Below are 26,649 nucleotides of genomic sequence, written 5' to 3'. Positions count from 1 at the left end.
AAAAAAAAAAAAAGGTGGAGCACTTAAAAAGTTCAGACTTTGTACAGGGAACAGGCCATGCTGGCTGGACTGTTTTTTTTTTCTGGTCTGGCCCATGTTGCCAACATACTCACTAAAGCCCTATGAAATCTCTTATAAGGTCACAGACGGACCAGACTCTACCATTTACTAACCAGGTAACCTGGAACAAGTTACTTAACTTCTTTGAACTTCAGTTTTTCTGTAAAAGAGGGAGTAATAATTAACTCGTAAGACTGTGAGGATTAAACAAGATGTCTGAATTGCCTGGTGGTGTCTAGACAGCGCTAAGCGTCCTGTTAAGTGATGACGATGACGTTTGTCTCACCGTTAGCATGAAATGACACACTTGGGATATGCTCCTCAGCTAACGGCTTTTGGACAATGATACTCCCAGTAAGGAAGTGTATATCCCGCCAAGACATTAGTCTGGCCAAAGGCTTAGATGAAATCTTTTCACCCAGTTGCTACCCCTCTAGATCTCTTGGAATCACCCACCCCCCGCAAAACAAAAGACAAGTTTAATGGAACAAGTGGTTAAATTTCAACTTGAAAAACTGAAAACCTTTAACACACTATATTTGAAAGTTGCACGCTAATACACTTACATTCATTATTAGTTTAAACACACTACAAAGGTAGTAATGAAAAATAATTTCTTTTCATGGCTAACTATGGAGGAAATAGAGCCCATTAATACTTAAACAATAGTGAAGTGCCCAACAGAGAGTAGAGCTGATCATCCAGAAGCTTAACAGGTACACAGGATATGCAACTACTTGGTTATAATTGAAATCAGATTAAACAGACTATTTAGCTACATACCACATATTCCTAGTTATGCACGATAGAGCCAGACAAAGTCACTCTCATCCTCCCTGGAACAGCAAAGGAAAAGTGTTTTGAACGTTCAAGGAGAAGCCATCATATAAGCCCTTCTTGAATTCTCTATACACAATCCTTTCTTCTTGCCAATTCCTCTATTTTTTGTGTGAATTTATTGTGTATTTCCAGAGTTCAGTGGTTGTATACCTGGGGTGGAAAGAGCTGAAAGTAACTGCTGCTTGGCCAATGAGTAAGAATTATAGAGTCCAGATACAGTTCACTGGTAGTCTCGCCCACAATGCAACAGCCCTCCATTAAAAAAAAAATTACTAACAGAATGCTTACTAAGGAGACAGAATTGGAGTACGCCATACTTGAGATCATTTGCTATATCTCAAACTAAAAAAAAAGGGACCTCTGTGGACCAATGCCTAGGATTCAGAAAATGCTTAACTATATAATTCTTTAAAGGGCAGTTTTTTAAATAGGATTTTACTCTTTAGCAAGTGTATAATAAAGAAAAAGTTTATGTTTAGGAATACCCATTAGGGATTTTTTTCCAGAGTTACCTCAGCATGAAGGGTGCATCCTTTAAATAACCAATAGAAAAGAACTTGCACAATAGAGACGTCATGTTTGCTTTCTAAAAATTTCATTGAATCTTGACACAATGGCCTAGCTTTTGGGTAACACAAAGGATGCCAAACTTGAAAGCAAAATGGAAGACATCTTCTGACGAGGAAAATGTTCAGCTCTGAGCTTCCCAATGCAGTTAGCATTCCACGTGAACTCAACAAGAAGAGGTAAAATATTCTCTACTGCAGAGCCCTGAGCATAGCTGTGATCTACCTCTTCACCTCCTGTTCTCAGGGTTCTTGCTCTGTCAGGCACAGCTTAGCCAGTGCATGGTGAGGCGTGTCTCTCTACTCGAGGGCTTCCAGAATATAGTCCAGCCACCTTGCTCTCTGGGTCACATGTAGTCCTGAAGCATGTACCATGTAATGGAAAGTCAAGTTTCAAGAATTAAAAATGGAGTCAGGCACAATCCGGAGTGCTGTGAGGGAAGCAATAGGGCATTCAAACAAAAGATTAATAGAAACAATGTCTACAAAGTTCATGGCAGGGCTTGAAGATGAAAATTAAAATTTCAACCATGAAAGGGGTTCACCAACACCCAGGGACTGGGCTGCCTGCTTAAAGTGGGAGCTGACATGGAAATCCAATTCTTTTGAGGATCTATACATGGTAATTAGCAAAATACATGAAAGAACAAAACACATCAATTCCTTTCCTTTGAAAATGGCTCTAAAGAGAGAGTGAGGCTAGAATCCTTCTTCCATGGTCCTGCCTATTCAGCCATCCAGAGCTTGAAGGTCCTGTCATATGAGCAAGTGGCTATGAGCTGCCCATTGGAGGAAATGTCTAGGCCCATCACTTTGCCTTCGTGGCCGGCCAGAGTCTTCAGTGGCGACCAGCCTGGGTGGGTCCAGATCTTGGCTGTGTTATCATAGGCACCAGTAAGCAAGAAATTCCCATGGATAGCTACAAAAGAAAAGGGGAGTTGCTTCAGGAATTCAAGTACTCAGAAGAGCATAAGAAAATAAAAGACCCCAAATCTGCTAGAACATACTATTTTGAAAAAGAAGGTATCTACATTCAGAAAAACTCAACACTCTGACCTGTATTCCTACTAGACCTCTACAAAAAAGACAACTACAGGCAGACTTAGGGAAACAAATAACATTATTAAGGTCTTTTGGCTCTTTCCCTGATAGACAACCTATTCCGAATAATATTAAGGATTCAGTGCTTGGACCTTCCATGGAAAAAAAAAAATGAAGCAAAACATTCATGGAAGTCTTCTTTACTTCCTAGGAACAAGATGCAGGCTGTGTCATAGCTCTGTCTGAAAGTGTGGTGGAGGGAAGGAGGTTATAATTTGCTCCTTCAATAGAGTCCAAATTCTCTCCTGTTCCACTTCCAAGTCTTAATACCCGGACTGCATTCCTCAGAAGTGCAATTTGTCTGTCTTGTAATTAGGCCTACAACAGGAGGAAAGCTTACGCTCAAACTTGACACCAGTCACTAAGTTCTGGTGGGCAGGAATGGTATAGACACAACGCCGCTGTCGAAGGTCCCACACTTTGCAGGTGTTGTCACCACTGCCAGTTGCAACGTGGTAGCTGTGGATCAGATGTAGTACTGAAGTTAGAAACAAAGAGTACTTTCTGACCAATAACCCTCTCCACCCCTCACTCAGTGAGCTTATTTACCCATTGGGGGAGAAATTTATTCCATAGATTTCCTTCAGGTGACCTTCTAGGAACATGATGCAACGTCCTGTACGCAGGTCCCAAACTCGACCAAATGCATCCAGTCCCCTGACAAAATAATTTATGAATGAACATTTTGAATACAGCTCTCTGTGGAAGCAAGTATACTTAAGAGGTGAGACTACGGAGCTGCCCCCGCTACGTGGAAGAAGCCTTACCCAGTGCCAGCCAAAGAGCCATCTTGATGGAAGGCAATGTCATACACACCCATGCTGTGGCCTTCCTGATGCAGGATTTCCTCTTGAGCCTCCAAATCCCATAAGCGCCATGAACGGTCATAGCTAAAAAAGTCAAACTAACGATTAACCAGCAGATGTTCAGTTCCTACAATGTATGAAGTGCTATAAACAGCTGTAGCTCAAGTTATGTTTCTGAAACTACTCATACAACCATATTAACAAACTCTTTTCTGGCATAAACAATGTCTCAACAATTAAGCATATCTGTCTTGGGTGCTAACTGGGAAACCATGGTGCCTATAAACCTACTTCAGTAGCTATTTTATATTTATTTATTTGTTTATTTAAAAACATTTATTTATTGGCTGCGCTGGGTCTTCATTGTTGCATGCAGGCTTTCTCTAGCTGCAGTGAGCAGGGGCTACTCTTCGTTGTGGTGCGTGGGCTTCTCATTGTGGTGGCTTCTCTTGTTGTGGAGCACAGGCTTTAGGCGCGAGGGCTTCAGTAGTTGTGGCTCGTGGGCTCTAGAGCGCAGTGTCAGTAGTTGTGGCGCACGGGCTTAGTTGCTCCGCGGCATGTGGGATCTTCCCGGACCAGGGATCAAACTCGTGTCCCCTGCGTTGGCAGGTGGATTCTTAACCAGTGCACCACCAGGGAAGTCCCTTCAGTGGCTGTTTTAAAAACGAAATTCCTTAGAGTGGCCCAGCAAAGATTCTGTTGCCTTCTTTCTTCCCTTATTTCACCATTATGTCCTTCCATTCATTGAGCATTTATTGGGTCCTAAACTGAACGTTGGGCGTATAAAAATCAATCACAAACAAATAGATCAATAGAACAGAAAAGAGAGTATAGAAATAGGCCCACATATACATGGTCAAATGATTTTCAATGAGGCCATCAAAGCAATTTCAATAGTGAAAGTCTCCTCCATAAATGATGGTAGAACTGTAATACATATGGAAATAAAGACAAAACAAACAAACAAAAACCCCTCAGTAATAAAAATGGGCAAAGCACCTGGACACGGAACAAAAGAGAATATACAAATAGTCAATAAGCATATGACAAACTACTCAACACCAACAGTCATCAGAGTAAAAAAATTGAAACCATGAAGATTTTACTACATATTTGCTAAACTGAGCAAAATGATAAGATTGATTAATGACAAATGTTGGCAAAGATGTGAAAAAAACCAGAATTCCAGAATTCTGGGAATGTAAAATGGTACCAACACTATGGAAAACCACTTGGAAGTTTAAAAAAAGTTACATATACATCTACCCTATAACCTTGCAATTGCATTCCTAGGTATTTATTCAAGACAAAGGAAAGAAAAACACATCCACTAAAATCATTGTACAAGAGTATCTATAGCAGCTTTATTCTGACTAGCCAAAAGCTGGAAACAGCCGAAGTGTCCATCAGTAGGAGAATGAATAAACAAACTGTGGCAGAGTGATACAACTGAATACTTCTCAGCAATCAAAAGGAATTACTGATACATGCAACGACATGAATGAATCTTAAAAATGTTATGCTGAGTAAAAGAAGCCAAACAAAAAGAAGCCATATGAACAAAAATGAGTTCATAAACTATGAATAGATAGAATTAATTTATGGTGACAGAAATCAGGCCAGTGATTGCTTTGGAACAGGGAGTTGACTGGGAAAGGGCATAAGGGAACTTTCTGGGGTGATACAAATGTTCTCTCTATTGACTAGTCTATGGCTATGAGCATAACTGATGCCGTCTTGGGCCTGTACAGTTCTTCCTGTCCTTCTGCTGACCCTACCCAGAACTATACTGTGTGGTAAGACACTTTCCTATAGTCAAGGGCTTTGTAGTTAATAGATATTGTTTAATAATCATTAGGACCAGGTGGCCTCTATGCTGTCAGTCCTCCGACAATGATGAAGACCTTTGCTGATATATTCCCAGCACCCACTAGTTACCCGTTCTTCACTTAGGAATGTACTTCCTGTTTCCAAACACGTACCCCCATACCTTAGGTTAACTATAAAATTGCCTCAATGGTCTCTTGGGGGTGCAGAGTGCAGCTGTGAATGCTTCTGGATTGCTGCCTGCCAGATCCCACCCTGTGAGTAAGTGACCCTATAATAAACGGATCCATTGGATATATGGAGCTGCTGGCCGTGGTTTTCAATCTCAAGATGCCTTCTCAGTTTGGTGGGCACCTTCTGTTCCCTTGGACCTCCAACAACAGGGATGTGGGCCACATGAGTCTATGCATTTGTCAAGACTGACTGAATTACACACTGAAATCCATTCCATTGCATGTAAATTGTATCTCAAAAAATTCTTTAACAGATTCTGGCCTCATTGAATTTGTAGAAACAGAAAAGGAGACTGATTTGTAAGCAGAGAAATTACACTGTATAGCAAAAAAAAAAAAACCCAAAACACCTCTAGTATTGGCCAAGAAAGAGAAGAAACAGGGAAAAACTCTAGTTTTCTGGGAGTCAGTGACTCTGAAATTTCAGATTAACTGCAATTTAAAACCAAATATGCTTAGCCCTAACTATGTCATATATTCTTTTCTGATTCTGATTTATTGAAGTCCAAGAAAATCTCTTGAAGATCTCTGCTCTAAAAACTTACTTGGCAGTTCAGCCATAAAAGGTTAACAAGATGCCACAGGCCTGTATGGATAGAATAAGAGGATGGCTTACCAGGTGGTACCTAAGAAACGTCCTGATGGATGCCACATTACACGGGCCACACGCACTGTATGGCCTTCAATATCTGCCACTGGTTCATCACTGAAAAGGAATCAAATGCATGTAAGTAAACTACTTTACAGTCCTGTAAATACTCATTGAACTTATTAACTGTTGAGCACATATACACCCAATTCTGCATGGTTTGACAGGCCAAATTGTAACTAAACCTGTAATTTGTTAAACTTTTAAGGCCAATGATAATTTAACTCACTTCCCAAGGTTATTATAAAAGCTTTGGGACTATTTCATGTGCCCACGGGGCAAAATTGCTCTTCAATAAACACTGTCTATTTCAATTCACTATGTTAATAAACTCTTAATGCTATATCATTTGCTTAGAGAAAATTAAAGATATTTCAGCCTGACAAGCAAAATAAGCTCTCTGCACCAAAGGAGCATTGAGATTCTAGAAAGAAAACATACGTCGACAGAGATGCAAGGTTATATCAAAAAGTTTTGGTGCAAGTGGATTACAGATAAATTTATCTCAAACTTCAGCTTGTCCAAGGATCCACATGAAAAAAGGAACTCCCAAACAGAGGCTTAGTTTCCTTTTGGTGGCCATTAAATTCTACTACCAGCAATGACAGAAAGAAGGTCTGAACACCAGCAAGAGGAAATAAACATGAACCCTAAAGAGGGCAATTAAAAAGGGAACTTTGTCAATGGGCATACACAGAACTAATGAAAGCCCTAGGGGAGCAAATATTGCTATGTATTACCAAAGCCAATTAAAACTTGCGGTGCTCACAGGTAAGATCTTGTCTGGCAAAGAGTGGAGACACTAATTAGCTCCCCACAAAATCCTGGAACAAAAGCCTCATGTGCTTTCCCAAAGAAAGAAAACTAAGCAACTGAATTCAGATGTCTTTTAGGCAAACCAAGTGCTTCCAAAAATTTCTTGGAAAACAATAATCACAAACCCATTAAAAAAAAAACTGTTAAAATTGGAAAATGTAGTCTAGGTAAAGGACGATGCTATTGGGAGTAGACATCACTTCCTTGGCAATACTGCCAGACAGAACCTCCTTCCTCTCCCCTGTGGTTGTTTGCTAAGAACCAATGCGCTGTCTAGACTATTATTTTTAGTCAAGCTACCAAATAGTGCATTTCTCCAATGTCAATCTACTGCACGGGGGATATAATGGATCCTTCCAGAATAGCTGGAGCCAGGAAACAGTGGCTACTGTTAGAGGCAAAAATCAAGGTACAAAGTTAAGAAAGAAGGAAACCTGACACAACTCCTCTGGTGAGAAAAGGTCTAAGAAAAGAATCCTCCATTCTATTTTCACACAAGTTACCTTGACTCAGAGCATCTCTGGGGTTAAATGCTAGATTTTTAAGTCTCAAGGGCCAACCAATCAACTATTTACTTTAGCGACTGCAGTGTGGACAGAGGGTAATATTCACCTGTCAAGGCTCCAAAGCTTCACAGAACCATCAGCAGCACAAGAGGCCAGATTGACATCTTTTTGGTCCAAGGAGACAGTGGATTTTGGATGGAATACAATTGCTCCCACGTTTGTGTTATGGCCTGAAGGAGTGTAAGAGATGAAAATTAAAGGGGTCCTGCTCCCTTATAACTTAAGTGTAAATACATACATGAAAAATATTATATATACACATATCAGAGGACATGGAGACCTAGAGACTATTAAAGTAGCTATTCAACTACTAAAAAATTGAACTATTTTAACTTAAATTAATATATAAATTGCATTAAAAAAAGCTAAACACACAAAAAAATGTTTCTTGGTTTAGAGATTGTAAATGCCAGAGTGGGGCTGGACATGAGAGAAAAATGGTAAGCGTACGAAGTCATTATCATCCAGCCCTGCAGTCAGAGAAAACCAAGCCAAGTCAAATCAAATCAAGAATTAATCTGTGTGTACTGGGTCTGAGTGTCAGGCAGAGTTTTAGAGTTGTTTTGCTTGACAGAGTTCACACTGAGAAAAAGACTGAGATTTAGACAAGATTTTAACTCACCTCGAAGAGTATGGAGGAGGTTGCAATCAGGAACAGACCAGAGCTTGCAAAGCCCACTCCTAACAAACACAAAGGAAAGCATCTCAGCCAGGGTTGGTCTGGGAAGGAAAAGGTACCTTGGTAACATTACTAAAGGACAATCTCTCTCACCGCCCCCCGCCCCCACCGCAAAATGTTACAGTGGCAGACACAGAAAGAAACAGAAAAGGCTTATCATTTCAAGGGTTAGAGAAGAAAGCTACATCCAGGTCTCATGCAAACAGAGGCCTCTACTGGACTGTAAATATTATAGCACAAGTTGCTCTTCTCCTTAACTTTTGGATCAATTTCTGAGGGAAGGTAGGACAAATTAAACTATCTAACATTAATATTAATAATGATACTATCTTCTTAAATACGAATTGCATTTTGCTGCTTACTAAGTATTTTAATTTTTTTTTTTTTGGCAGCACTGTGAAGCATGCGGGATCTTACTTCCCCAATCAGGGATCGAACCCATGCCCCCTGAAGTGGAAGCACGGACTCTTAACCACTGGGCTGCCAGGGAAGTCCCCAAAGTACTTAAATTTTTAAAAAAATGTTCTACTTTGGAAAATTTCCAACAAATTACTTTCATATCTATCATCAAATGATCCTTATAACAGACCTGTGAGGTACATATAAGGCAGGAATGATCATTTCTACTTTATTATTTTTTTCTTATTTTATTTTTATTTTATTTTTTGTAATTAATTTTTTTAATTGCAGTATAGTTGTGTTAGTTTCTGTTGTACAGCAAAGTAAGTCAGTTATACACATACTCATTTCTACTTTATAATGGAGGTAACTGAGGCTTGGAGAGGTGGAGGGATCTGTGTAGGTCCCTGGCTTTCTCCTGAACCACAGTCTCAATTTCTGCCTAGTCAAGTAGTTCTTGTGCGTACAATACAAGCGAGTTTCCCCTTCACTAGATGACAATGTTCCTCAAGAACAACTAAGTAACTAAATAGAACAAAACAACAAAGTTATCACATCCTAAGAGTTTTCTGCATATGTGGTGAGTAGAAAACAAAATGAAGATAAAAAAAATAATTCAAGTTTACTGAGTCCTTACCAAATACTAGGCACTATCAAGGCAAAATGTTTACAAACATTATCTCACCTTACTTTACAGATGACAAAAGTGAAGCTTACAGAGATTAAGTATCTTGCCTAGGTCACATAACCAAAAAAGAAAAGTTATATCAAGGTGTGTATACTAGTCTATAAGCTCACTATCTGATCCAAAATGATGCTAATGCCAAGAATATGACTGACATGTCATGGGTCTCTGGGGTACCTTGTGAACAGTAAGAACTGCTAAATTGAAGGCTACATTGTAAACTACAGTGGGTAACTACTAGCACCTCTAGTTTGGTGTGATCATGAGAAGCAGAGGCAAATGGTATTGAAATGGCCTTCTAAGACAAATACTGATTTTTTCCCCTGAACCCCATTTAGAAAACAATGTCACTGTAAAATGGGACTTACCAACAAGCTGTGGCCAGCATTTTGGAATTGGGACTAAAGTGACAGTAGGAGATAGGCCGATCATCCCCAATCTGACTGCAGAAATTATTCAAAGACTTAAAAAAAGACAAACAAGGGATCATTAACAGGCTAACCCAAGACTTTCTTGGCTTTTCCACCATAAAAACAAAAACAAAACCAAAAACCATTCCAGTTTTAACCCTCCCCAAGAATCTTCTACCACCTTTTTGTTGTTGCTGTTAGAAGACACTTTTACAAATGAATGAAGTCAAGGCTTATCTGGAACTCCAGCATGCTGTCTTCTACAGTCTTAGTAACACTAGCTTCTATGTCAGCTAAATACAAACAGGAAGGCCATGGCGAGATCTAAAGTACAGTCTGACATATTAAAAGGGAGAATTAAAGAGTACACCCATAGGCCTCTGCCTAGTACAAAGCACAGTAGGTTCCCTGCCACCTTAACTGATGGTTCCTCCCAAATAGCAACAGTGTAAGCAGGGAGGAATAAGTATAGCTGCCTTTACTTGCTAGAGGTGGGCCAAAGTAGAGCATCTATTAAATACTTAAGAATCTTTAAAATATTAGACAATTATATATATGAGAGCATCTTATATATATAAGATGAGAGCATCTTACCCGGAGAGATTTGTGCAGTTCTTGCATCTGGGAGGTTCTCGTTGTCTCAGGAATCTCTTTATGAAGACGGGCCTCTTCCAAGCGTTTCATTGCCCTGTGACACAGAAATAACATTATTAACCCTGAGCAAATGGGTTGGAAACAAAGGTCCATACAAGTCTCTTTACCACTCAATTTCAATTAATAACCAGAGTCATTATAAAGCACCTCCTCAGTCCTTGAGAGGAAATAAGAAAAAGTATGTTTCTTCCTCCTTCTCGAGGCTCTCCTTACCTGGGCAGTGAGTAATTAGCAATCCACAGTCTAGCAACCTTCAGGCTGTTTGGTCCTTCGTGGTACCAGGTTTGCTGATACTGAAAGTTAAATTAAGAGCAGAAATGTCAAGTCTGAAGCATTCTTGCCCCTTTCATAGCTGTCAATTCCCTATTGTTAACTGCCCAGAAAAAAGAAGAATTAGTTCGGTAACAGGATGAAATCAGGTATATGTGCTTTCTCTTGTGTTTCTTTCTATGAACTCTTATTGGATAGTTTCTGGTTACTTGTTAAAAGTGACACCAGGAATGCTATGGTTCTTTCCTGAATGGGGAACTCACTTATCTCCATTTATACCTACAAAGGAACCACAAACTATTGCCAACAACTATTCCGGAACAGTAGAGTCTCCAACTCCCCCTGTTCCCCATCCCACAGAAAACAGAAAATGAGAGAACTACCCCCTTGTTTCCTGCATGTTTATACTATGAAGCCAAAGACACATTTTACCTCTTCTTTGGACTTCTTTGATTTCTCATCATCTTTTCTGGTCTTTTTTAAGGCATCAGTACCGACCACTGAAAGGATATTTCTTAACCTGTAACAAAAAAGATCAGAATTTAAACAGAGTTAAGACTGTGAAAAGTATACCTAAGAAGGCAGCAAGCCTGCCCTACTCTCTCACCATTCAAATCTCAAGCAACCTTCTTTAAGGGTCAAGTTGTGATGCCTAAACTTCCAGTGTGATTTCTCTCACTCAGTAGTCTTTATCTGAAGATTCCCTAAATTGAACTAAAAGCAATTACCCTGTTAAACTTAGAGTCAACTAGCCCTAACACTGCTACCACTCGGGCTGTGGATACAGACAACCTTCACTCAATGCCACAATGTGCTGGATACTGCTCAGGTGCTAAGTATAAAAAATGACTAAGAAACAGTTCTTGATTTCAAGTAGCATAGTCGGGGTGAGGCAGTGGGGGGTGGACAGGACATACAGAAAGTATCGGGGAACTAGAGTACATTCCATTAAGTATTATGACAGTGCTAAGTGCATGGTGCTAAGGGAATCATAAAAGGAGTAAACAACCTAGGCTTGGAGGGAATCAGGGAAGGCTTCATGGAGAAGATGTTACCTGAACTGAGTCCTCAAGTAACCAAGTCAATGGGTCAAGAATGGGAAAGGACAGCTGAAGCAGAGGGTTCAACAAATGTAAAGGTCTGGAGGCAAGAAAAGCATGTTGAACTTGGAATCACAACAATTTAATATGGCTGGAGCACAGAGTACTGGGAAAGGGTTGGTGAGAGATAAGGCTGCAAATCTAAGCAGGGGCCAGGTCACAAAGAGCTCCTAATGCCATGGTAAGGAGGGTTTACATTTGAGAAAGACCCCTGGAAAAGTATGGAGAATGGACTGAAGAGGGAAAAACAAAGGCATACTATTGTATCCCCTGAGTCTTATGGACTGAATCAAGACAGTGGCAGTGGGGACTCAAGACATTCATTTAAGGGACACAATAAGACAGACTTTGCTGGTGGAGAAGACAAACAATAAACAGTAGAAGTAAACACTCTGAAAGGCTATTAAGAAAGTATGTTACTTTCTTAATAATGGCAGGACTTACTTTACAAGGGGTCAGGTGTTAGGAAAGGCTTTTTTGAGGAGGTGGCATTTATGCTGAAACCAAAAGAATTAAAAAGCTCTAAAAGGCAAGAGAGGGGGACAAAAAGAGAAAAATTCAGTGGATAGACAGCAAAAGAGCTTGAGTATCCCAGGAGGACCATTATGGCTGCTAAGTCTAGTAAACTGGGGAAGAGTGGCACAAGGCAAGGATGAAGAGCATGATTAGGAGCTTTGTACTCTAAGTTTAGTAAGAAGACTCTGTAGGGGGCTTCCCTGGTGGCGCAGTGGTTGGGAGTCCGCCTGCTAATGTGGGGGACATGGGTTCGAGCCCGGGAGGATACCACGTGCTGCAGAGCAACTGGGCCTATGCACCACAACTACTGAGCCTCTGTGCCACAGCTGCTGAGGCCTGCGAGCCTGGAGCCCGTGCTCCGCAGCGGGAGGCCACCGCGATGAGGGGCCCGTGCGGTGCGATGAAGAGTCGTCCCCGCTTGCCGCAACTAGAGAAAGCCCGCACACATCAATGACAGACCCAACACAGTGAAAAATAAAATAAATTAAAATAAATTAAAAAAGAAGACTGTAAGATTTTAAGCAAACAATTAACACAACACATCTGGGGCTATTACAACAGTCTAAATGTGAAAGCAATGGAGGTAGAGAAAAGAGGACACACTGGAGGTACATTTCAGAAGTAGAAGAAACAAGATTTTGCTGATGGGTTACACAGAAGGTGAGCAGGTTTTCAACTGAAAAGTGTGTGAATGGTACTGTTATTTGCAAGGAGAACTGGAAAATAGATGAGTTCAATTTAGACATGTCAAATTTGAGTACCTATAGAATATCTAGGTTACAGAGACCTGGGAGTCATCAGAATATATATACGCAGAGTAAACCATGCCATGGGAATGGATTTGATCACTCAGGGTTAGTGCAGGATAAGGGCAAAAAACAGCACTTTAAAACAGGAAAAAAAGAGGCTTAGAAGAATTAGGTAGAGAAACAGGAGGAAAACCAGGATGATTTGGTCTTCTGAGAGCCAAGGAAACGGAGTGTTTGAAGGAGGGAATAGGTGGCAGTGTACTAGGGCTATTCTTGATAACAATGAGTTGATGACCTTAATTAAGAGCAATTTCAATGTGGTAGTGGTCGATCAGTTTGCAGTAGGTTGAAGAGTAAATGAGCGGTAAGGGCCTTAAGAGAGTAAATGTAATGAGTGAGGAATAGCTGAGCCCCAAGTCCTAAAGAAGCAGGTAGGCAGGCCAGGTCTGCATAACTGCATAGGACTAGCCTGTCACTAAGAGATTTTGTAACTTCAAAATCACAAGAGGAGCATTATATGAGGACAGTGCCTTTTTGCAGTAACACCCAAAAAACACTTATCATTATGTCTTATGTTAATGACAAAGAATGCGTTTGCTGTTTAAATTTTCAGAGTCCAGTGACAAATGTTTACCCAATTCACAACTCCATAATGAGGAGAGGAAGGGAGGGAATGTGTTAACATCTTCTTCATAGTTTATAAAGAAAAATTAGTAGTGGAGTAAAAACTGGCCTAAGACTTAAATTATGGGCTAAAACATATTAATGCAACCTAATAAGATATTCTGTCAACATTATCTGAGACATTCTATTAAAGTGTTAGCTACAAATTCCAACTGAAATTTGGAACTGGAACCCTGTGATTAAAAAAGAAGAGAGTAGATACTTAGAAAGGGCACCTTTCTCTTCTTTCAGCAGGACCCTCTCCAAAAAGTGTGATGGGTTCCCCCAAGGCCCTAAGGCAAGCCTTGACCTCTGAGTCATCTGTAGAAACATTGATTTGCCGGGCTCGCTTCCTCCTCTCAAACTCAGCTAACACCTCGGCCTGTCGCTCACTGATGTGGTCTTCAATTTCAAACACTTCTCCTGTAAAAAGAACGGCAACATCAGCATAATCACCAGATCTTCCTCAAGTAGGGAGAAAGAAATAATTTCATTTTTTTTTCTTTTTAATTTATTTTTGGCTGTGTTGGGTCTTTGTTGCTGTGCACGGGCTCTAGGCGTGTGGGCTTCAGTAGTTGCATCAGGCAGGCTCAGTAGCTGCAGCACGCGGACTCTAGAGCACAGGCTGAGCAGTTGTGGTGCATGGGCTTAGTTGCTCCGAGGCATGTGCGATCTTCCCGGACCAGGGATCGAACCCGTGTCCCCTACATTGGCAGGCGGATTCTTAACCACTGCACCACCAGGGAAGCCCAGAAATAATTTCTTACATTTGGAGTCTGTATGCCTCTAGGGAAAGTTAACTGTTTAATCTACTACAAACTTTACAGTTTCTCAGTTTATTAAAGTATGCCAGGGCTTCCCTGGTGGCTCAGTGGTTAAGAATCCACCTGCCAGGTGGATTAAAGTATGCCAGGACCTCCCTGGTGGCACGGTGGTTAAGAATCTGCCTGCCAATGCAAGGGACACGGGTTCGATCCCTGGTCCAGGAAGATCCCACATGCCTCGGAGCAACTTAGCTCATGAGCCACAACTACTGAGCCTGCACTCTAGAGCCCACAAGCCACAACTACTGAACCCATGCACCTAGAGCCCGTGCTCTGCAACGAGAAGCCACCACAATGAGAAGCCCGCACACCGCAACGAAGAGTAGCTCCCACTCCCCGCAACTAGAGAAAGTCTGCGCGCAGCAAAGACCCAAACAGCCAAAAAATAATTAATTAATTAATTAATTAAAAATAAATAAAGTATGCCAAACACAGAAAACTAAATGAGGTTTTAAAAGGCAGGAAAATAGTTGAAGCCATCTTGTTTCATTTGGCAAACTTACATAAACACATAGCTTGCATGAGACAGTAAGAGTATGGAGCATCTTTAACAAATAAGTTATGTAGGCTTTCTATCCATGATAAAATAGAAACATTATTTTAACAATTGCCAAAGCTACTCTCTGAAATAGTCTCAGTATAGGGACACTAACTGGAAATAATTACCATGAAAATGATATTCTTTGACTGTAAGGTTTTTTGGATAATCTATCAGCTAGTTTTAAAAGTCACACCAAATACAAGCATTTCGATGAAAAAGGAAAAGTATAGTAGTGACGCAGTTATGTTTAAAATAACATAAAAGGTTTAAAAAGTCACTACAGTGCATGTGTATAGAAAAGAAAATGTATGGGAGGATCCATGAGAAACTGACAGAAGTCCTATCTGCAGAGAACTCTTTTTATACCCTTCTGTACTCTCTGAATTTCTCATGATAAACATAAATAATTTTATTTCAAAAATACAGTGGACCACCAGTTACTGACACGAAAAATTATCCTCAACAGTATACAGAATGACAAATGCATGTTACAAAACAATTTGCTTATCATGGTTTCATTTATGGAAAAAAACTTGTATTTTGATTTCTTTCAAAATAAAAATGGCTACTACTTTTATAATTTAAAAGAGGTATTTCATTTTGGGTGAAAAATAATTGGAAAACTAAAAAAGCGAGAATATTATGAACCACAGTAGCTCCAAACCAATGCCACAACTATGCTAGATCTCCAGAAGACAAATGGAATCAATTTGAATCCAAATACACAATGAATAAATTCCTAGTAAAATTACTAACAATTCACAGAAGAAAAACTGTATAAAAGGTTTTAAGAAACAGGTTCTCCAGATGATACTAAGTGGAGTGGGCAGAGTATGGCCTTAAGATAGATGCAAGTTTAATATGTGAAAGTTTTTGACACTAAACTAGTGATATCTAAGTTTAGGAAGGTAATCATCACAGATAATTTGAGCACCAAAGGTAAAGACGGACTCACAGTTTGCATCTTACCAGAGGTTATGTTAATGTTCCCTGCTTCAATTCCTGCTTTAAGTCCTTCTTTTCCCAAAATCCCAGATTCTCCTTTGGCCAGGCGCTCCCTCTCCTTCTCTTCCAAACTTCCATAATAGATGTGTGGTTTCTTCACAACAGGAGCGACTAAGTCATCAGATGCCTTAGTTTTGGTTGCCTGCTAAATCAAAGACCTGGATTAACCTAAAACTTAATCTTAAGCAATTTACTAGATCTCCCAGAAGGATGACGCTTATCCAAAGCTTCAATCCTATTTCTTCTCTAAAGAAAACACAAATTGGACACCAGTTAAGATGTGTCTTCCCTGATTTGGACGTGGTCGGGGGGTGAGTCCAGTCTCTCGGTCACTTAAGTTTTGCAGATAGGAAGAGACAGATAAAACTAGTTAATTTCTCTTGGTGATTTTTCTATCAAAGGCGTGCTTTGGAACATGTTTATTTCATTCAGTTCCAAGTGCAATCTCTTCCTGGGTTTTACGAAACTTCCAGGGTTACTGCTCATCACAGGCGATATCAAGGATAACTGAAATAACCAACGCGATGGTAAGGGGGACAAGTTACAAAGTTACTGTCTATACATTTCAAACGTTTTCAGACTTGGGTTAGTAGATAGGAAGTTAGGAGGCCTCATTACAATTAAGAAGTCTGACATTGTCATAAATCTTGGCCAACACACTACTCCCTTTCAGAACTCCGTTTCTGAACCAGACGGAAAAGGTATTTACATTTCGGGGTTGTAGCGAGAGCTGAAAATGAGCTAAAATACGAAAGCACTCAGGGATCAGGAAAACGCTGCTCCGCTCCCTAAGACCAGACCGAGTCCGGCAGCTTTCCTCCTCAGCCCTCCACCGCCGTAGCCTGTTCCCTAACGGCCCTGTTCCGCAGGGACCCCCAACCCTCCGCGCTCCCTGCCAGAGTGAGCTGAGACCTGTACCGCGGAGGAAGCTCGTGAGGAGGCCATGCTGGGCTCCGGAGCCGCAAAGCCCCACCGAAAGCCGAGCTCTACGCTTCAGACCATCCACCGCGCGCCCAGCAAGGCGGAATTACGACACCTACCGGAAGTGGGCCGCGGGCGGACGCAGCGTCCTGGGCGGCGTGGAGCATGATGGGAATCGTAGTAGGAAAGAGTCTGGGCGCGTCGAGTGGTTTGTTCCGTGGAGCCTCCGAGAAAAGCACGCGAAGGACAGGGTTCTGCGAGGAGAGAGACTCAGAGCAGTCTGGGAATTGTAGTCCAGTTGGCTTAGCCGGAGATTCGGGGTGAGCGCCGAGGTTCCGGGAAGGGGCTGAACAGGTCTGAAAAGAGGTAGGTGCGGCGAGTCGCGCGGCTACGGACGGAACTCGGGGAGTGAATAGACGGCTTCCGGGGCCTGCTGTCGCTCCGGGTCCTGCGAGGGGCTTTAAGTCCTACTGGAGCGAAGGACCGTGTTGCCATGGAAACCCTCGCTCTGGACCAGCCAGTGCGGCCTTGGAGCTGCGGGAGTGCTATTTTCTTCCGCTGTCAGGAAGTTCTCTCGGCGGTTTCTTCTGAGCTGGCTGGGTTTTCGGTGGATTTGGGCAGTGGCGAGAGAATAAGTTCGAAGAGCCCTCTAGCGCCAAAGGAAAATAAAGACCTGGCGGAGGAGCCAAGGCCTGCTTTTGCTGTCTTCAGCCCGGTCTATCTTACTCAGAGTGAGATGATGAACGTGAGGTGTCAGGTAAACTGCACGCCAGCAACTCTGCACAGCCCCGTGTGCGCTGTGTGCTGGGGCATCAGAGATGGACAAGACAAGGTTTTGTCCCCGTGTCGGGGGTGGAGATGGTCAAAATATTGGTGTTTCCCGAGCTGGACAGAGCCCCCTACCCTCCCCGAGGACAATTACAATAATAATGCCTGTTTATTGAGCGTTTACTAAATGCCAGGTTATGTTACAGGAATTTACGCTGCAATACGACATTCAGTCCATACAACAATAGAGTACAGGTACAGACGAGGAAACCATGATCTAGTGAAAGGTGAAGCTGATGGTCCAAGATTAGTGGCGATGGGATTAGAATCTGTGCCCTCTGCCCTTTCGCCTCCAGAACAAGCACTTTTACCCATTACTCTATACTGCTCCCTAGTGGCGATCTTTTCATAGTTTGCAGGAAAGTTAAAATGTATCACAGTTTTTTCTTTTCCCTTTTTTAAAATAATTAATTATTTTTTGGCTGCGTTGGGTCTTCGTTGCTGGGCGGGCTTTCTCTAGTTGCGGCGAGCAGGGCCTACTTTTCGTTGTGGTGCGTGGGCTTCTCATTGAGGTGGCTTCTCTTGTTGCGGAGCTCAGGCTCTACGCGCGTGGGCTTCAGTTGTTGTGACACGTGGGCTCAGTAGTTGTGGCGCACAGGTTTAGTTGCTCCGCGGCATGTGGGATCTTCCCGGACCAGGGATCGAACCCGTGTCCCCTGCATTGGCAGGCAGATTCTTAACCACTGCACCACGAGGGAAGTCCCTGTTTTTTCTTTTAAGCAATCTCCCCCCTTGGAACTTTGGCTTCCTCTACCTTTTGTCTACTTTGGAATCAAGGTAGTATCTGTATCAATTTACATTCCCCACCAACAGTGCAGCATTATTTACAATAGCCAGGACATGGAAACAACCTAAATGTCCATCGACAGATGAATGGATAAAGAAGATGTTGTACATATATATAATGGAATATTACTCGGCCATAAAAAGAAATGAAATTGGGTCATTTGTAGAGATGTGGATGGACCTAGAGTCTGTCATACAGAGTGAAGTAAGTCAGAAAGAGAAAAACGAATATCGTATATTAACGCATATATGTGGAATCTAGAAAAATGGTACAGATGAACCTATTTGCAGGGCAAGAATAGAAAGGCAAACGTAGAGAACGGATGTGTGGACATGGTGGGGAAGGGGAGGGTGGGATGAATTGGGAGATTAGGTTTGACATAAATACACTACCATGTATAAAATAGATAGCTAGTGGGGACCTGCTGTATAGCACAGGGAGCTCAGTTCCATGCTCTGTGATGGCCTAGTTGGGTGGATGGGGGGGAGGGAGGTCTAAGAGGGAGGGGATGTGTGTGTGCGAATGGCTGAGTCACTTCGCTGTGCGGCAGAAACTAACACAACATTGTAAAGCAATTATACTCCAATAAAAAATAATAAAAGAAAAAAAGATAGTATCTGATTTAGTACAAAGCAATTTGAAATGTAATGTGCCATTGTTTCGTGTTGATAACATCACTTGTATCTGTCCCAAGCTTCATGGTAGAAGGAGGAGACATTTCTTCCTTCGTATACTTCACAGTCCCTAGCTATATCCTAGATACATGTAATAATAATTTATATCTGTACATATTTTAAAGGAGCCTTCACTTACATCATTTTCATTTAATCCTCACCATGTGACCTATATATAATTTTCCCAGGAGGCTGACTTTTGTTTTTGGTTGCTCTGCTGCGGCATGCGGGATCTTAGTTCCCTGGAGAGGGATCAGACCCGTGCCCCCTGCAGCGGAAGAAGAGTGTAGCCAGTTTATTCAACAGAACATTTAATGGCTGGTTATTGCAGACATTCTCTACTGGACGCTGTGAGAATATAAAGATGATGCCATCAACAGCTTTTAAACTCAGTTGGGGAGTTTTATTTTCTTCTAAAAAAACCCAGCTCTTTTTTTTTTTTTTTTAAAGCATAAGCGTTACTTTGGGTTTTCAGATTCTAGAGTGTTCTCTTGAGCTTCTGTGCATACTTGTTCTCTCTGCCTGCCCTTCACAAGGCAACTAAGACATCATCTCCTCCAGGAAGTCTTCCACATCCCTGTTCACCCCACTGGATTGTGTGTCTGTGTGATGCCATTGCATTACCCTCATCAGAGTTCTAATTACAGTATGCTGCAATTTTCCATTTATGTGTTTGTTTTCCCCACAGACTGTGACTATGCCTCTTAACTCTGTAGCTGGAGCATAAGAACTGTTTGTTTAATGAATGACCTATCCATTTAGGACCTATTTAGACCCTGAGGATAACCCTGTGAATTGGTGAGTTAGAGGGAGTTTTCATAAGACTTAGTAAACTGATTTTAGCATTCGGGAGTGATCACAAATCTCTCATAATTCCCACATACTGTTGATCAAATTTAATGGTTTGTATACTCTCCTACTAACTGTAGCGAATTAAAATGTGATATTTTAACTTTATTCTCTTAGCTAAAATATTTCTTTGTGAATGGAGCATGAGATTAAAGTGATTGTTGCCTAGAATCCTCTTTTACAGGCAGCTTGCTATTTTAAGTTCTGGAAGAAAGAGCTTTTGAGAATTACAGAGTGGTGGATCTCCATCACGTAATAAATATGTAATAATGATACACGTAAAGACTTAGAAGTCAATGTGTGAATCCAAATGAGTCTTTGGTATCGCCATTTGTTGTAGTGTGCCTGCTTACAAATCGAACATACTTGTAGCTGAGATTTATCCCTTCCAATTTTTCCTCCTCTCTGCCATTTTTAACAGCTGATAGTTCACTGGGTCTGTCCCTTAATGTTGGTTTCATTATGCTGAGACGAAAACCAACCCGTCTGGAGCTGAAGCTTGATGACATTGAGGAGTTTGAAAGCATTCGAAAGGACCTGGAGGTAAGAGTGCAACTTTCAAACCGTTAGGAATATTTAAAACAATAACTCTAACTTTTAGACTCCAGATTCTTATACCAACAGCTTATTCGAAATCTCTATTTGGATGCTTTACAGGCATCTTAAACGTAATGTGTTAGTTTCCTGTGGCTGCTGTAACAAATTACCACAAACTTGGTGGTTTAAAGCAACAGATACTTATGCTTTCACAGTTCTGTAGGCCAGAAATCTGAAATTGGTATCACTGACCCAAAATCAGGATGTCAGCAGGACCACGCTCCATCCAGAGGCTCTAGGGAAGAATCTATTCCTTGACTGTTGCAGTATTTGGTGGCTGCTGGCATTCCTTGACTTGTGGCCATTATCAGTCCAGTGTCTGCCTCCGTGATCACACTGCCTTCTCCTCTTCTGTCTGTGAAGTCTCCCTCTGCCCCCTCTTATAAGGATACCTGTGTTGGCATTAAGGGCCCACCCAGATAATACAGGATAATGTCCCCATCACAGCATCCTTAATTTAATCACATCTGCAAAGACCCTTTTCACATACAGGGCAACAATTACAGTATCCAAGGATTAGGACCTGATAGCTTTGGAGGTCATTATTCAGCATACTATACTTAACATGTTAAAACAAAAAACTCTTGATTTCTTCCTCAAACGAGTTTCACCTCAGAGTTCCCTATGTCAGTATCTAAGTAGTTGCTCAAGCCAGAAACCTAAGAGTCAATCTTGAGTTCTCCCTTTCCCTCACCTTTTATATTCAATCTGTCCATAAATCCTTTGGCTCTACCTCCAGAATATTTCTAGAATCTACCCATACCTTTTCATCTCCACCATTAGAACCCTAGTCCAAATAACCATAAACTAACTCTGTACAATTTCAGTAGCATCCCAAGTTGTCTCTCTACTTCCATTTTTTTTTTTTTTTTTTTTCGGTACGCGGGCCTCTCACTGTCGTGGCCTCTCCCGTTGCGGAGCACAGGCTCCAGACGCACAGGCTCAGCGGCCATGGCTCACTGGCCTAGCCACTCTGCGGCCTGTGGGATCCTCCCGGACCGGGGCACGAACCCATGTCCCCTGCATCGGCAGGCGGACTCTCAACCACTGCGCCACCAGGGAAGCCCTCTACTTCCATTTTTGTGTCTTCACTCCATTCTCCATTAGGTGTCTAGAATGATCTTTAAAAAATTTCAGATCATGTCATTCTCATGCTTAAAACTCCTCAGTGGTTTCCTGCACTTGGAATAAAACCTCAGTTCCTTATCATGACCTACAAGCTTTTAAATGTTCTTTCACCTTCTGTCACTCTTTGCCTTGCCCTCTGTACCCTAGGCACATTGGTTTTCTTTTATTTCCTTGAATATGCCAAACTATTTATAACTCATGGCCTTTGCACATATTATTTTCCTCTGCCTGGAGTGCTTCCTGTTTCTTCGTGTCTCAGTTTGAATGTCACTTCCTCAGTCTGAAAGGCCTCTTCTGACCCTATCCAACTTAGGTGTATCATTCCTACCCATGCTGCCTTCATCTCATTAGGGTCTCTCAAAGCACTTTATTCTTTTATTTCATACCACTTATTCTAATTTATAATGATTTGTTTGTTTATTGTAAAATCATTTATATTAGGATCCCTGATTGTAGAAATCATGTCTTCTCTACCGTTGAGTTCCCACATCTAATACATAGTAGGAGTTCAATATGTATTTTTTAAAATTAATTAATTAATTAATTTACTTTTGGCTGCACTGGGTCTTTGTTGCTGCGCACGGGCTTTCTCTAGTTGCGGCAAGCAGGGACCACAGTGAGAAGCGGTGTGCGGGCTTCTCACTGAGGTGGCCTCTCTTGTTGCAGAGCACAGGCTCCAGGTGCGCGGGCTCAGTAGTTGTGGCTCGCGGACTCTAGAGCACGGGCTCAGTAGTTGTGGCACACGGGCCTAGTTGCTCCATGGCATGTGGGATCCTCCCGGACCAGGGCTTGAACCTGTGTCCCCTGCATTGGCAGGTGGATTCTTAACCACTGCGCCACCAGGGAAGCCCCAATATATATATATATATATTTTTTTGCGTTATGCGGGCCCCTCACCGTTGTGGCCTCTCCTGTTGCGGAGCACAGGCTCCGGACGCGCAGGCTCAGCGGCCATGGCTCACGGGCCCAGCCGCTCCGCGGCATGCGGGATCTTCCCGGACCGGGGCACGAACCTGTGTCCCCTGCATCGGCAGGCAGACCCCCAACCACTGCACCACCAGGGAAGCCCCCCAATATGTATTTTTAAGTATAGCCTTATGCCACGGTATTAGATGTCCATTGATAAGACTTAAATTCTTTTTTTGGCCTTCAGAATAAAGTCCAAATTCCTTAGGATGGCATGTAAGGCCCTTTGTGATCTGGTCCTTGGTCATCTCTCCACTTTATCTTCCACTGCTGAGCTATCTTTAATCTCACTGCCTGTGCACACTCTGCTCTTTTCCTGAAGTACCCTTTATGGTTCAAAACTTCAATTGTAATGAGTTTCATAAAGTGTTAGTCTTATACTGAACTTTGACTCTGCAGAGTCAGCTCACTATTGAGTTACTTTGTTTTTTAATTGAAGTAATTTTTATGACTGAGTAGTATTCCATTGTGTGTATGTGTGTGTGTATATATATATATATATACACCACATTTTCTTTTTTTTTTTTTTTGTGGTACGCGGGCCTCTCACTGTTGTGGCCTCTCCCGTTGCGGAGCACAGGCTCCAGATGCACAGCCTCAGCGGCCATGGCTCACAGGCACAGCCACTCCGCGGCACGTGGGATCCTCCCAGACTGGGGCACGAACCCGTGTCCCCTGCCTCGGCAGGCGGACTCTCAACCACTGCACCACCAGGGAAGCCCTAAACACCACATTTTCTTTATCCATTCATCTGTCAAGGGACACTTACGTTTCCATATGTTGGCTATTGTAAATAATGCTGCGATAAACATGGTGGTGCACTTACCCTTTTGAATTAGTGTTTTCTTTGGATATATACCCAGGAGTGGAATTGCTGGATCATATGGTAGTTCTACTCTTTATTTTTTGAGAAACCTCCATACAATTTTCCATAGTGGCTGCACCAGTTTACATTCTCACCAACAGTGTGTGAAGATTTCCTTTTCTCTCCAACACTTATTATTTCTTGTCTTTTTGATAATCGCCATTCTAATGGGCATGAGGTGATATTTCATTGTGGTTCTGATTTGCATTTCCCTGATAATTAGTGATGTTGAACATCTTTTCATATGCCTGTTGTCCATCTGTATGTCTTCTTTGGAAAAATGGTTATTCAGATTCTTGGGTTGTCTGTTTTTTTGCTGTTGAGTTGTATGAGTTCTTTATTTATTTTGGGTATTAACCCTTATCAGATAAATTGTTTGCAAATATCTTTTTCTATTTGGTAGGCTGTCTTTTCATTTTGTTGATGGTTTCCTTTGCTGAGAAGAAGCTTTTTAGTTTGATATAGTCCCATTTGTTTATTTTTGCTTTTGTTTCCCTTGCCTGAGGAGACATACTCAGAAAGATACTGCTAAGACCAATGTCAAATAGCATACTGCCTATGTTTTCTTCTAGGAGTTTTATGGTTTCATGTCTTACATTCAAGTCTTTAATCCATTTTGAGTTAATTTTTGTTTATGGTGTAAGATAGTGGTCTAGCTTCATTGTTTTGCATGTGGCTGTTCAGTTTTCTCAACAGCATTTATTGAAGAGACTGTCCTTTCTCCATTGTATGTTCTTTGCTACTTTGTCATAAATCTATTATCCATATGTGTGAGGGTTTATTTCTGGGCTCTTAGTTCTGTTCCATTGATCTGTGTGTCTCTTTTTCTGCTAATACCGTGCTGTTTTGATTACTGTGGCTTTGTAGTAGAATTTGAAATCAGGGAGTGTGATACCTCCAGCTTTGGTTTTTTTTTTTCCAAGATTGCTTTGGCTACTCGGGGTTTTCTGTGCTTCTATACAAATTTTAGGAATTTTTGTTCTATTTCTGTGAAAAATGTTGTTGGGATTTTGATGGAGATTGCATTGAATCTGTAGATTGCTTTAGGTAGTTATAGACATTTTAACTGTTAATTCTTCCTATCCATGAGCATGGAATACCTTTTCATTCCTTTGTATCTTCTTCAGTTTCTTTCAACAATATCATAGTTTTAAATGTACAGGTCTTTTCACCTTCTTAAATTTATTTCTTGGTATAAATTTATTCCTAGGTATTTTTGTTGTTTTTAGTCTTTCTACTAAAGGCAGTTATCCAATGGGTTTCACCCATTTTAGAGCAACTTAGGAGAGAGGGATAGTTTTTGCCCTGCACTAAAATAAAAACAGTAGAAAACTGGTATTTTATTTGTTACTGAAATTAGTTTGATTACATTTTGATGACTCTGGTTTTTTTTTTGGCTGTGTTGGTCTTTGTTGCTGCGCACGGGCTTTCTCTAGCTGCGGCAAGCGGGGGCTCCTCTTTCTTGTGTGCACGGGCTTCTCATTGTCGTGGCTTCTCTTGTTGCGGAGCATGGGCTCTAGGCATGTGGGCTTCAGTGGTTGTGGCATGCGGGCTCAGTAGTTGTGGCTCACGGGCTCTAGAGCGCAGGCTCAGTAGTTGTGGCATGTGGGCTTAGTTGCTCTGTGGCATGTGGGATCTTCCCGGACCAGGGCTTGAACCTGTGTCCCCTGCATTGGCAGGCGGATTCTTAACTGCTGAGCCACCAGGGAAGCCCTCACTCTGGATTTTGAAACAGTCAGCAGTTGTTCATAGTGGGAAGCCTTTTAAATGATTTCATTCTACTTGGATATTCCGACTTTCCCATGGCTTATAAGATGAAACGATATCATCCTGTGCCTTTTAGAACTTGTTTTCACAAAGGTGTTTGGGGAGAACTTTCTAATGTTATTTATTGGGTAATGTAGCCTAGACAGTAACTCAGGAAGGTCATTATGTTTGTATATATATATAAAGTAATACCTTACTTATTCACTATAATACTTTGACACTGGCATTTAAATGCTCACAGTTCAGCAGTAAGTGGTGAAGAATAGCAGTGATTCCAGAGATTAGTGTAGTGGAGCCATTCTTCTGGTAAGGAACTCTCAGGTAGTGGTAGTTGTGGGGTGTTAGTTTTTCTCTTTGAAAATGATCAGAGACACAGACTTTGTGAATTCTGCAGTTACTTGTGGCTTAAGAGCCAAACCTTTTATCTGAAAACAAAATGAATTCCCCAAATCAGGCCTCATGATAAGATAGCACAAAACCTTCTTTTCCTGCATTACATTTAATCTTACGGTGTCAGCTAAGCTGTTAATTTCTGGTGGTTATTGTTTTACTGGTCGCTTTATTTTTCCATCTCTTGTGTGGACTTCCCTCTGTCATAGCCCTGATCACCCTGTGTTGTAATGGTCTATTTACCTGTTTCCGTTAGACTGTGACATCCTGGAGGGTAGAGGTTACATCTTTTATCGCTATATCCGTGTATCCCCCTTGTGCCCCTAACCATCTAAACCTAGGATTTCAGTTTATTGTTCTGTAGACCCGAACCCTATCCTTTACCCTGTGCCTAATACATGGTAGATGCTAAATAAATGTCTGTTAATGAATAGAATATTGCCTTAATACTAAAACTTTTATACTTTCAGACCCGTAAGAAACAAAAGGAAGATGTGGATGTTGTAGGAGGCAGTGATGGAGAAGGTGCCATTGGGCTCGGCAGTGACCCCAAGGGCAGGGAACAAATGATTAATGATCGAATTGGTTATAAACCCCAACCCAAGCCCAACAATCGTTCATCTCAATTTGGAAGTTTTGAATTTTAGAGGTGGATTATCTTGTGTGCCAGAGCCCTGGAATGGAGTAAAACGATGGCAGAAATACAAACAAGATTTAGAGAACTGAGTGCTTGCAGTCAAGCGGAATATTTTACGTCCCGCAGAGAGAGATATTCTGCATGAGATTGCTGATGCTTAACTTTCACTCTGAAAGCTGAAATTCAAACTCGGGTTTGTCTCTGGAAAATCTGACTCGATAAAACTTGTCTGATTTTTGTTTTTAAAAATAAATATATTTTTGGAAAAGTGTGCGACATCC

The 26,649-nt window shown here is 41.5% G+C and overlaps 2 protein-coding genes across 9 annotated transcripts; one reads left to right on the top strand and one right to left on the bottom strand.

The window, feature by feature from the left end:
• Nucleotides 1-22: 22 nt before the first annotated feature.
• On the bottom strand, nt 23-17,181 carry PRPF4 (pre-mRNA processing factor 4). 5 transcript variants are annotated; one of them, XR_003790676.1, is made up of 15 exons: nt 17,000-17,181; nt 15,924-16,101; nt 13,826-14,012; nt 10,994-11,081; nt 10,505-10,584; nt 10,232-10,325; nt 9,596-9,690; nt 8,087-8,145; nt 7,511-7,634; nt 6,050-6,139; nt 3,335-3,457; nt 3,117-3,224; nt 2,908-3,026; nt 844-2,385; nt 23-220 (listed from the first exon to the last, which is right to left on the bottom strand). XR_003790676.1 is itself a non-coding variant. In XM_029201819.1 (14 exons), the coding sequence occupies exons 1-14, from the start codon at nt 17,045-17,047 to the stop codon at nt 2,192-2,194; spliced, it is 1,587 nt and encodes a 528-aa protein (XP_029057652.1). In that variant the 5' UTR covers nt 17,048-17,181; the 3' UTR covers nt 23-2,191. The 5 variants fall into 5 exon arrangements, 4 of the variants coding, with proteins under 4 accessions (XP_029057652.1, XP_029057653.1, XP_029057655.1 ...); XM_029201819.1 differs by having other exon boundaries at nt 23-2,385; XM_029201820.1 differs by lacking the exon at nt 17,000-17,181 and adding an exon at nt 16,872-16,965 and having other exon boundaries at nt 23-2,385.
• On the top strand, nt 17,058-26,636 carry CDC26 (cell division cycle 26). Of its 4 annotated transcripts, none has more exons than XM_029201834.1 (4): nt 17,058-17,246; nt 19,858-19,967; nt 20,440-20,561; nt 26,202-26,636. In XM_029201834.1, the coding sequence occupies exons 3-4, from the start codon at nt 20,481-20,483 to the stop codon at nt 26,376-26,378; spliced, it is 258 nt and encodes an 85-aa protein (XP_029057667.1). In that variant the 5' UTR covers nt 17,058-17,246; nt 19,858-19,967; nt 20,440-20,480; the 3' UTR covers nt 26,379-26,636. The 4 variants fall into 4 exon arrangements, with proteins under 4 accessions (XP_029057667.1, XP_029057669.1, XP_029057670.1 ...); XM_029201836.1 differs by having other exon boundaries at nt 17,106-17,200; nt 26,202-26,434; XM_029201837.1 differs by lacking the exon at nt 19,858-19,967 and having other exon boundaries at nt 17,150-17,246; nt 26,202-26,434.
• The last annotated feature ends 13 nt before the right edge of the window (nt 26,637-26,649 follow it).

The sequence above is a fragment of the Monodon monoceros genome, unplaced genomic scaffold (genome assembly GCF_005190385.1).
Source record: "Monodon monoceros isolate NGI ecotype Baffin Bay Population unplaced genomic scaffold, NGI_Narwhal_1 Super_Scaffold_5, whole genome shotgun sequence".
NCBI lineage: Eukaryota > Metazoa > Chordata > Mammalia > Artiodactyla > Monodontidae > Monodon > Monodon monoceros.
This window is presented reverse-complemented; position numbering and strand designations above follow the sequence as displayed.

What these genes read in the sequence shown, in the direction of transcription:
- PRPF4 (XM_029201819.1), bottom strand. Translation starts at nt 17,047, where the DNA reads ATGCTCCACGCCGCCCAGGACGCTGCGTCCGCCCGCGGCCCACTTCCG. An exon ending in ATGCTGGCCACAGCTTGTTG is followed by an intron (nt 8,146 to 9,595) that starts GTAAGTCCCATT and finishes TGTGTTTGTTAG; the next exon opens with GAGTGGGCTTTGCAAGCTCT. An exon ending in GGCTCTTTGGCTGGCACTGG is followed by an intron (nt 3,225 to 3,334) that starts GTAAGGCTTCTT and finishes TTATTTTGTCAG; the next exon opens with GGGACTGGATGCATTTGGTC.
- CDC26 (XM_029201833.1), top strand. Translation starts at nt 17,374, where the DNA reads ATGGAAACCCTCGCTCTGGACCAGCCAGTGCGGCCTTGGAGCTGCGGG. An exon ending in TGATGAACGTGAGGTGTCAG is followed by an intron (nt 17,638 to 19,857) that starts GTAAACTGCACG and finishes TTTTCCCCACAG; the next exon opens with ACTGTGACTATGCCTCTTAA.